This window comes from Dipodomys ordii, unplaced genomic scaffold (assembly GCF_000151885.1).
Source record: "Dipodomys ordii isolate 6190 unplaced genomic scaffold, Dord_2.0 Scaffold6, whole genome shotgun sequence".
Classification (NCBI taxonomy): domain Eukaryota; kingdom Metazoa; phylum Chordata; class Mammalia; order Rodentia; family Heteromyidae; genus Dipodomys; species Dipodomys ordii.
Genome location: NW_012267222.1, coordinates 8,496,430 through 8,506,753, shown reverse-complemented (window position 1 = coordinate 8,506,753; position 10,324 = coordinate 8,496,430). Strand labels below are relative to the sequence as shown.

At 50.1% G+C, this 10,324-nt stretch overlaps 1 protein-coding gene across 1 annotated transcript in view; it reads left to right on the top strand.

The window, feature by feature from the left end:
• The window catches only part of LOC105997582, a 40,532-nt gene that overhangs the window by 26,903 nt on the left and 3,305 nt on the right, over positions 1–10,324 (top strand). The window contains exons 6-8 of the mRNA XM_013032066.1: positions 7,097–7,154; positions 7,998–8,294; positions 9,125–9,688. Of these exons, the coding sequence (XP_012887520.1) occupies positions 7,097–7,154; positions 7,998–8,294; positions 9,125–9,688 (919 nt within the window). The remainder of the gene's footprint in view (positions 1–7,096; positions 7,155–7,997; positions 8,295–9,124; positions 9,689–10,324) is intronic.

Here is a 10,324-nt window from a genome sequence, read left to right as displayed (position 1 = left end):
AGAAGGCTAGGCTTGAGCAAAAAAGCTCAGGGATAGTGTCAGGTCCTGAGTTCATACCCTAGGACAAAACAAAGAAAAAAAAATTAAGCCGGGTGTAATCCTAGCTGTTTAGGAAGCAGAGATATGAGGATCACAGTTCAAAGCCAGTCTAGGCAGGAAAGTCTACCAGACCCTTATCTCCAATGAACCACCAGCCAACCAGAGGTGGTGGTCTTGCTCAAGTGCTAGAGCTCTTGCCTTGAGCTCAATTACTCAGAGACAATACCCAGGTTCAGAGTGCATGCCCCATGAGCAACAACTGATAAAAGCAAAATTACTAGTGAGGCTTAGGCACCAGTAGCTCAGTTTCTGTAATCCTAGGTATACAGGAGAATTTGTTTGGAGAATACCAATTTCCAGACAGTCCAGGAAGAAAATTCTTGAGTTTCTCTTCTCCTACAACCTTTTGTTAGGAGAGACCAAACTTCAGACTTGGAGCTGTGTCAAGTGGTTGAGTGACTGACAGCCAAGGGGGAAAAGGCTAAGGGAGAGAGCCAAGCCCTCAATTCAATCCTCAGTACCTGCATAAAGAAGAAAATATAATCTTCTTGAGTCTTTGATAGAAAACTAGTCCTAAGACTGGGAAGGTGGCTCAGTGGTAGAGTGTTTGCCTAGCATGCATGAAGCCCTGGGTTCAATTCCTCAGTACCACACACACAGAAAAAGCCTGAAGTGCTGGGGCTCACATGGTAGAGTGCTCTCCTTGAACACAGAGAGGATCAGGAATAGTGCCCTGTCCCTGACTTTTGCCCAAACTGGCAAAAAGAAAAAGAAGGAAAGGAGTCCTGTCCAAATCCAGGTGCAGTTGAGAACCCGTGGCTGATTTCCTGCTGCGACATGACTAAGGAAGCCGCTGGCACCTGTGCATTGAGCACTGACCATGGAGCCCACTAACTCACTTGGGGCCAGACTGCTTCTCCACAGGGGCTGTGAGGCCTTCCACACCTTGCTGCAGCCCTGAGTGCCAGCTCAGCACACTACACATGGTGAAGCTGACATCCACCTCTGAATCACTGGAGTGATTCCTCAACCTCCCCAGACCCATCATCATTCACAATGCAGCATCTTCCTTTTCCACACTGGTTGAATACAAGAGGGGCTGGAAGCCCCCAGGGTGCAGGCAGCATGGGGAGGTGGGGACACAGCTGTGCTGAATACAGCTTGCAGAGTCTGACCAGCAGGGGGCAGGAGAGGCCGGCCTAGTGCAGAGAAGCCTGTTGTCAGCACACACCAAGCCCACACCTGAGGCTCCTGAGCCAACTGTGAGGAGTGTCCAGGGCTTTGGCATCTGGCCAGCAGGGAGGGGCTCTGGGAAGGAGGGCCTTGCTCCAGGGACTGGCTCTCATTGCCACCTAAAACCTTCCAGGCCTCGGGCCCACCTGTGGGACAAATGGCCAACCTGGGTTCCCTCCAGTCTGAGTGGAGGCAGGGACACGATGTAGTCTTAGGCCTGTGACCCAGCCTCTGGGGAGTTCCTCAGAGCCATGGTGCCACAGCCAATGCCCAGCACAAGAATGCTGACGTACCATTAGCCGTCTGCAGCAGTGAAGAACTCCAAGGGGCTCCTCAGGCCCCTGAGGAGAGAGCAAGTGGCTACACCTGAGAACTGCTGGAGACATTCGGGGTTGGACAGCCTCAGAGGAGAGGACTATGTGGAACAGGATCCAGGCTGCTGTGACCACAGCCAGGATGCTGTGTGGTGAAGAGCCTGACTGCAGTCACAGCCACCCTCCAGGGGTCTGACCCCAAGGGCAGGTGTCCTGGAATGCTGGTATTCCCCAGACCCCACTCACCAGACAGGTTCTCTGCAGTTCAATAGGCAGAGAAGGCTTCAGAAGTACAAAGCGATCAAGATGTTACTGGAGTTCTAGAAAGGGAGTGAGAATGGAAGGAAGAATCCCAGGGAGGAAGCAAGGAGAAGAGGAAGGAAGGAAAGGGGGAAGGCCTTGTGGACATGGCTCAGTGTGGAGATCTTGACCGGCAGCACAATCCCCCAGCATCTAACTCAAGCACAGACAGACATGACATGTGCTAAAATAGAAAGGAGTGCTGAATTATTTTCTGAAGTGCCAAAGATTGTACAGGGGGCTGGGAAGGTGGCTTAGTGGTAGACTGCTTGCCTAGCATGCATGAAGCCCTGGGTTCGATTCCTCAGTACCACATAAAGAAAGCTGAAAGTGGTGTTGTGGCTGAAGTGGTAGGGTGCTAGCTTTGAGCAAAAGAAGCTTAAGGACAGTGCCCAGGCCCTGAGTTCAAGCCCCAGGACTGGCAAATAACAAAACTAAAACCAAAGAACAACAAAAAAATGTATGATTTCTAGTCCAGTGTATCCTCATAGTATTTCTCTAGTGTAATATAGCCAGATTCTTCTCTGTCTCTTTTCTGTCTTCCTCTCCATCTCCCCCCCTCTCTTTCTGTCCATCTCTCCCCTTTTCTCCTCTTTCCTCTCTGTTGTTGGGCTTGGAGTTCAGGGCATAGTCCTCTTTTTTTGGGGGGTCTGGTCGTGGGGTCTGAATTCTGGGCCTGGTTGCTGTCCCTCATCTCTTCAGCTCAAGGCTGGTGCTCTACCACTTGAGCGACAGCACTACTTCCAGTTTTTTTTTTTTTTTGCTTATATGGTGCTGAGTAATTGAATCCAGAGCTTCATGCATGCAAGGCAAGCACTCCAACACTGAGCCACCTTCCCAGCCCCATAGACCTCTTAATTAATGGGATGTCAGAGTCTTACAGACAGGCCTTGGTGGCTCAGGATTGTAATCCTAGCCACTTAGGAGCCTGAGATTTTAGCATCACAGTTCAAAGCCAGCCCAGGCATCAATATCCTGGAGACTCTTATGCCCCATAAACCATTCAGAAAACCGGAAGTGGCCCTGTGTCTTAAGAGGAAGAGTGCTCCCCTTGAGCTGAAGAGCTGAGTAATAGTGCCCAGGCCCAGAGTTCAAGCCTGAGGACAGTAAAAACAACAACAAAAAAATATCTCACACTTTTCTTCCCAAGTTGGTTTTGAATTTCAGTCCTCAGAACTGGGCCACCTGAGTAGCGAGGATTCAGGCATGAGCCGGACCTGTTTGGCTTATAGTTTTGTTTTGATTATTTGTTGGTTGGTTTAATCAAAACAAGATATCAGAATGTAGTACTAAGCCATTCTGCAAGTAATTCTCCCTACAGCATCCCTACCAGCTGAGAGTCTAGCAGTAAACTGCCACACTGAGTTTGGGTGCATTTATCATGCAAAAGCAAAAAAACAAAAACAAAACACAAACCTCAGATAAACAAGATTGCTTTTTTTCCCCCCTGAAACAAAGAGAAAACCTATCATCTGAGTGCTAGTGGCTCAACTGTAAATCTGTCTACTCAGGAGGCTGAGATGTGATTATCTCTGTTGGGCACTAGCCCATATAAGAGAAAAAGTCCTGAAGACTTTTTTTTTTGCCAGTCCTGGGCCTGGAAGTCCTGGACAGAGCACAGTCCCTAATCTTCTTTGTGCTCAAGGCTAGCACTCTACCACTTGAGCCTCAGAGCCACTTCTGCCTTCTTCTGTTATGTGGTACTGAGGAATTGAACCTATGCCTTCATGCATGCAAGGCAAGCACTCTACAACTAAGCCACATTCCCAGATGCCTGAAGCCTGTTTTTTTTTCCCCCCATGGTCCAGGGGCTTGAAGTTTGGGCCTGGCACTGTCCTTGAGCTCTTCAGCAAAAAACAAGGACTCTGTTACTTGAGCCACAGTGCCGCTTCCGGTTTTCTGGTGGTTACTTGGATATGAGAGTCTCAGGCCTTCACTGCCCAGGCTGGCTTTGAACCATGATCCTCATATGTCAGCCTCCTGAGTAGCTAGGCTTGAGCCACCAGTGCCTGGCTCCCTGAACACTATTATCTCCAATTTTAACCACCAAAAAGCCTGAAGTGCAGGTGTGGGTCAAGTGGTAGAGCAGAGTGCTAGTCTTGATCTGCAAAACTGAAGGGACAGAGTGTGAGATACTGACATCCAGCCCCAGTACACATACTCTCTCTCTCTCTTTCCCTCTCTCTGTGTCTCTCTGTGTCAATCTCTGTCTCAATCTGTCTCCTTGTCTCTCTGTCTCTGTCTGTCTGTTGTCTGTCTGTCTGTCTGTCTGTCTGTCTCTCTCTCTCTCTCTCTCTCTCACACACACACACACACACACTCACACAGAGCCAGATTATCTTTGTCAGTGACTATGGGCCTCCTAGCTAGAGGCAAAACATCTACCGCCTGTGGTGGAGAGCAGAGCAAGCATGTCTGTCTCACACACTTGGACTTGAAGGACACAGAGGAGGGAAGCACAAGCATTGCAGTGCACACAAGTCAGGACTGGGTGTTAAACTTTCATTCTCCCTCCCCTCCCCCTTTCCTCCAGGACCCTCTGGACAAGGCAGAAATCCAATCAGGAGGAAGTGGGTGGAGCTTCAGGACTGAGCAGATGCTGCTTTCTGATTGGACACTGGGAGTTGGCCAAGGGTAGGACCAGTAGACAGAGGGAATAAAGCTTCAGAGGAGCCAGGGGAGATGAGAACCCTGGTAAGTGGAGTCACTGCCTGTGCCTGCTCCCTTCAGAGAGCCCTGCTGATCTGTCCACATCTGGTAAGTCCCCACTCCATGAGGACCCCCCAACATTCCCCTCAGCCAGTGCCAGGGTTGACTGTAGGTCCAGTATGCCACATAGTATTGTGATTTGGACCTCTTCTTTTGAGCCTGTCCTGGGGATTGAACGCAGAGTCTTGCGTTGTCCCTGAGCTTCTTTTGCTCAAGGCTAGCACTCTACCACTTTGAGCTACAGCAACACTTTTGGCTTTTTCTGTGTATGTACTGAGGAATGGAAACCAGGGATGGATTCATGCATGCTATGCAAGCACTCTCACACTAAGCCACATTACCAGGCCCTGCAATTGGTTGTGTGTGTGTGTGTGTGGGTGTGTGTGTGTGCCAGCTTTGGGGCTTGAACTCAGGGCCTTGGCACTGTCTTGATATTTTTCCTCAAGGCTATCTACCTCTTGATCCACAGATCTACTTCCAGCTTTTTAGTGTTTTTGAACATAGTCACAGACTTGCCAGGCATGGGTGGCTCACAACTGAAATCCTAGCTACTCAGGAGGCTGAGATCTGCGGATTCTGGTTCAAAGGCAGCCCTGGCAGGAAAAGTCTGTGTGCCTAATATCTCCAATAAACCACTCAGAAAACCAGACATGGCGCTGTGGCTCAAGTGGTAGAGCACTAGCATTGAGCTGAAGAGGTGAAGTACAGAGCCAGGCCCAGAGTTCAAAGCCCTTCACTGTATGGGGGGAAAAAGTCTCAGACTTTGCCTCCTAGACCGGCTTTAAACTTTGTTCCACAGATCTTAGGCTCTTTAGGGGCTTTCACTATACTCCTAAGGACACAACTGCTCTTCCAGCTTTAAATAGAGTCTCAATAATTTACCTGAACACTCAGACTCCGATCCAAACATCCATGCTTTTTTTTTTTATTATAAGATGTGGGGCTTGTAGTAGAGGCCTGGATGCTGTCCCTGAGCAATTTTTGCTCAAAAGTAGCACTCTCCCAATTTGAGCCACAACACCACTTCCAGTTTTCTGGTGGTCAATTGAAGATGAGACTCTCACAGACTTTCCTGCTCAAGCTGGCTTTGAGCCTGGATCCTCAGATCTCAGCCTCCTGAGCAGCTAAGACTATAGGGCTGAGCCCCCTCACCCCCACTAATTCAGGCTTTGCAATATGGGATGACAGATAAGAACCACCATGCCAGGTGGTTGGTAACTGACGGGATAGGACTTCAGTTCTCTCAATTTCTACTCCACAGGAGCTGGGCTTTCAGGTAGGAGCCACTAGACCATGCCTCAATTTTGATAAGTTAAATATTGAGTTCAAATCAGGAATCTGTGGCTCCTGTTTGTAATCCTATCAACTTGAGGTTAGCTAAGAGTGAAGAATCCAAGTAACAGGATATTCTGGGTGGAGAAGGTTCTGATCTCCTCAAAAATAAATACACCTTGACTGGAGCTGTGACTCAAGTGGTAGAGCACTGGCTTTGACCAGCCCTGGGGAACAGCACCCAGGCCTTCAAGGTCAATCTCTAGTGCAAGCACAAAAAGCAATAGAAATTTAAAGCACCAAAAACCAGTCAGATACCAGTGCTTTATAACACTAACCCTAGCTACTGAGGAGACTGACATCTAAGATGGTTCAGATCCTGCCCAGACAGAACTCCATGAGGCTTTATTTTTTCCCCCATCCTGGGGATGGAAGTCAGGGCCTTGGAGCTGTCCCTGAGTTGCTTTTGCTCAAGGTTTCCATTGTGCCCCTTGAGCCACAGCACCACTTTGGGTTTTCTGTGGATGTGGTACTGAGGAATGGAACCCTGGGCTTCATGGGTGATATACAAGTACTCTACCACTAAGTCACATTTCCAATCCTTGAGATTCTTCTCTTCAGGGGCTGGGAAGGTGCTCAGTGGTAGAGCACTTGCCTTGCATGCATGAGGCCCTGGGTTGGATTCCTCAGCACCACATAAAGAAAAAAAAAAGCCAGAAGTTGCACTGTGGCTCAAGCGGTAGAGTGCTAGCCTTGAGGTGAAGAGCTGAGGGACAGAGCCCAGACCTGGAGTTTAGATGCACGACTGCACCACCCTCCCAACCACCCCAACAAAGAGAGAGTCTTCTCTTCCGTTAAGCAGTAAAATTTCAGAATTGGATATGTGGTTCTGGTGGAAGACTGCCAGCCTTGATTAGGAAACCTAAGAGTAAACAAAAGGCATTGAGTTCAAGCCCCATACTCAGGGGGCTGCTCTCTTTCTCTCTTTTTTTTGTCTGTTTTTCTTCTGTATAGTATTTCATTTCAGAGGGTGGGTGGGGGAGTGGCAATAGGAGAAGTTCTGGGTGTTTCGGAGATTCTGTTTCTCTGTGTTGGTCCTGTGTTCTAACCCAGGTCCTCCTATGTACTGAGGACCCCCACCCCACAGCTCCACCTCGCTGCCAGAGCAGTTCCTGAAAGGTGAAGTTTTGTCCTGATCTGTGTACCCCACCCCCCTGCTCCTCTGGCAGTGAGGAACATCTCCTGGGTGGAAGAGCAGCCCTGGGAGTCTCTCAGAGCCAGCCTTGGGTGAGGACTCCATCTCAGAGGTGCTACTTTCTACACACCACACCAGCCTCTGCCTGTCTTTACTGTTGCTCAATAACGGTGGTGACACTGCCTACTATGGTGCCTATTGCCTGCAGTCCTCATCTGAGGCTGGGATATCTAAGAAGGAAAAGAGGACAGAGATTGGGCAGCTGACATTCCTGTGGCTTTTCTTTTAGCAATTTTGAGAGATCGGCAGACCTTCAGACAACAAGCTAGAGTGTGTCATGTGTCCTTGGCTAACTCCTCTCCTCCTTGCTACACAGAAGGCTGAGATCTGAGGGTCAGGGTGCCAAGACAGCCCAGGCAGGAGAGTCTTTGATACTTTGATCTTCAATTAAACATGAAAATGACAGAAAGGCAGCTATGACTCAAGTGGTGGAGCACTAATAATAGTCCCATAGGAAAGTGCCAGGACCTGAGCTCAAGGCACAGGATTGGGACACACACACACACAGATAGACACACACACACACATACACACAAACACAGAGAGAGAGAAAGAGAGAGAGAGAAAGTGATTCCGCTGACCTTTAGGCTCCTCATAATCCCTGACAATTGGGCCATGAGCTCAGAGTAGTGACTGGAACTGGATGGGACCATGGTGAGCTTGGGGCTGTCTATGTGGGGAGCATCCTGCTGCCCTGTGTCCCAGCGCTGTGCTTGGGGGGCATGGGGGCTATGTGGAAAGGGCGTGAACGGACGTCTCCCCATGGCTGGAGTCGGGATGTGGCCTTTGAGATGAGTTCTCTCTGAGAAGGGACTTCTCAGCTTCAGCCGCTAAAGCTGCCTCTTCCTGTGTGCTCCCAGGCCCTCTCCCTGCAGCCCCAGCACACTGAGCACCATGTCCCTGCCCACACTGCGGCAGCTGGCCATGCAGAGCCTGCTAGAGGACCAGGCCTTGGCCATCTCTGCTCTGGACGTCCTTCCCTTGGATCTCTTCTCCACGCTGTTCAGAGAGGTGGTTGCCAAGAGACGCATGGAGGTGCTGAAGGCCATGGTGCAGGCCTGGCCCTTTGCCTGCCTCCCCCTGGGGGCCCTGGTGGGCTCAGCTGACCTGGAGATCTTACAAGTCACCCTGGAGGGCCTTGAGGTGCTGCTGGAGCAGGGAGCGGGGCCCAGGTAAGGGGGACCCAGGTTGGGGGCCAGGGAGGACCCCGGAGTCCAGGGATGAGACAAACTAGAATCAGGGAGAGTGGAGTGGTCTCACAAGAGACCTGGGGCCAGGGATCCCGGGGATTCCTGTGGAGCTCCTTGTAGAACAGCGTTCCTGGATGTGGAGGGTTGGTGGGGATGGCTGCAGTCATGGCTGCCAGATCCCCAACTCCTTCAGGCCATGGGTGATGGAGTTGGGAAAGGTTGGGGAAAGTTCCATGATGTCACTGGTGCACTCCTCTAATCCTACCTACCTAGGTGCCTGAAATGTTGAAAAGTGAGCCTGGGCAAGAAAATGTCTGAGGTTCTTATCTCTAATCAAAATGAAACCAAAGCTGTGAGCCAGTGGCTCACTCCTGTAATCCTAGATAATCAGAATGCTGAGATCTGAGAATCAGGTTTCAAAGCCAGCCTGGACAGGAAAGCTTAAGACTCTTACCAATTAGCCCTGTGGCTCATGTGATAGAGCACTAGCCTTGAGATGCACTCAGGTCCAGTGCTCAGACCCTACCACCAACAACAAAAAAAGGAAAAGGGAAAGCCTTAAGTGGAGGTGTGATTCAAATGGTAGAACAATTAGCCTGGAGTGGAAAAACCTAACAGACAGCATCCATGCCCTGCCACCAGGCCCCATTACTAGTGCACAATAAAAAGAAAAAAGACAGAAAGATATAATCTAGGAAAAAGCTGGAGGAAATATGGTATGCTAGATTGATTGGCTTGGTCTAATAATGATGAAGCAGAAAGTGGCTGTTCTGCCATGTCTGTTCTGAGACTGTCCTGTGTCTCCCCTGTAGATGCAAACTGCAAGTGTTAGATCTGCAGAATAGGTCCCTGAACATCTGGACCTCAGGGTACATAGCAATGTCTCAAGCCTGCTCAGCAGCAGCCCTGACCGACAAGCCAGCAGCCAATCACTGTACAGACCTGAGGGAGGAGCCCCCTTTCAGGATATTCATGGATGTCACCATTAGTGATGGCCCCTGGGATTATGTGTTGGTCCACTTGCTCCAGTGGGTGGACACAAGAAGAGACCAGGTTCAGCTGTGCTCTAAGAAGCTGCAGGTTCTGTTTGCCTCCACCTGTCAAATACAAAGCACTCTTGGAGTGCTTCATCTGGACTCCATCCAGGAGCTGGTTGTGGATGATTTATGGCATCACAAAACACTGGAAAGTATGGTTCCTTATCTGGGCCAGATGAAGAACCTTTGCAAGCTTTCTCTTGCTACGATGAAAATGGAATGTTCTTGCACCTCGGAGAATTTACGCAAATACTTGTCTGAGCTGCTGCAGCAGGGAAATCCCCAAATCAATGAACTTAAAGGCTTATTCCGTTATGAAAACCTCGACGAGGTCTTCAGGTGAGGATCCTTAGTTAACACTTGCAGGGAGGGGATCTTCTGTGAGACTTTTACCTATTGTCATCTTGCTTTCCTCCACCAAACTGGAAGTGAAGCAGTGGTTCAAACTGGTAGAAAGATAGACTTGAGCAAAAAAGCTCAGTGAGCACACAGGGCTGAGCTGAACTTGGGGTGGGTAGATATGAAAGGGGCTCAACTGTGTGGGGTGACTGCGGGGCTGAGGGGACTGAGGAGACACAGGAAGAGGCTCCTCCTCCTGAGGGTGCTGCTAAGTTCTTCCCTGGTCTTCAATGAAGTCAGAAAGCAGGGTGCATGCTGGGAGTGTGCTCAGGGCAGGAAGCCCGCTGTGGAGTCCTATGTAGCAGTGAGTGGCTGTGAGTTCCTCTATAGGAAGCAAGTCTGAGCTCACAGGATAGAAACTGGAAGCAAAGGGAAGAGGAAAGGATGCTGTGCTGCGATGCTCAGATGTATGGGTGGTTGGGTCCTGCGGGCAGGAAACCCAGTGGTGTGTCCAGACAGTGAGGAGAGGGGGCTGGAGAGGGGGCTGGAGGGGGTGCAGCCTGGGTCAGGCTCAGGTGGCACTGACAGGCATCAGGCTGGGATGGTGGAGTGACAGGGGTCTCAGCCAGCAGCATC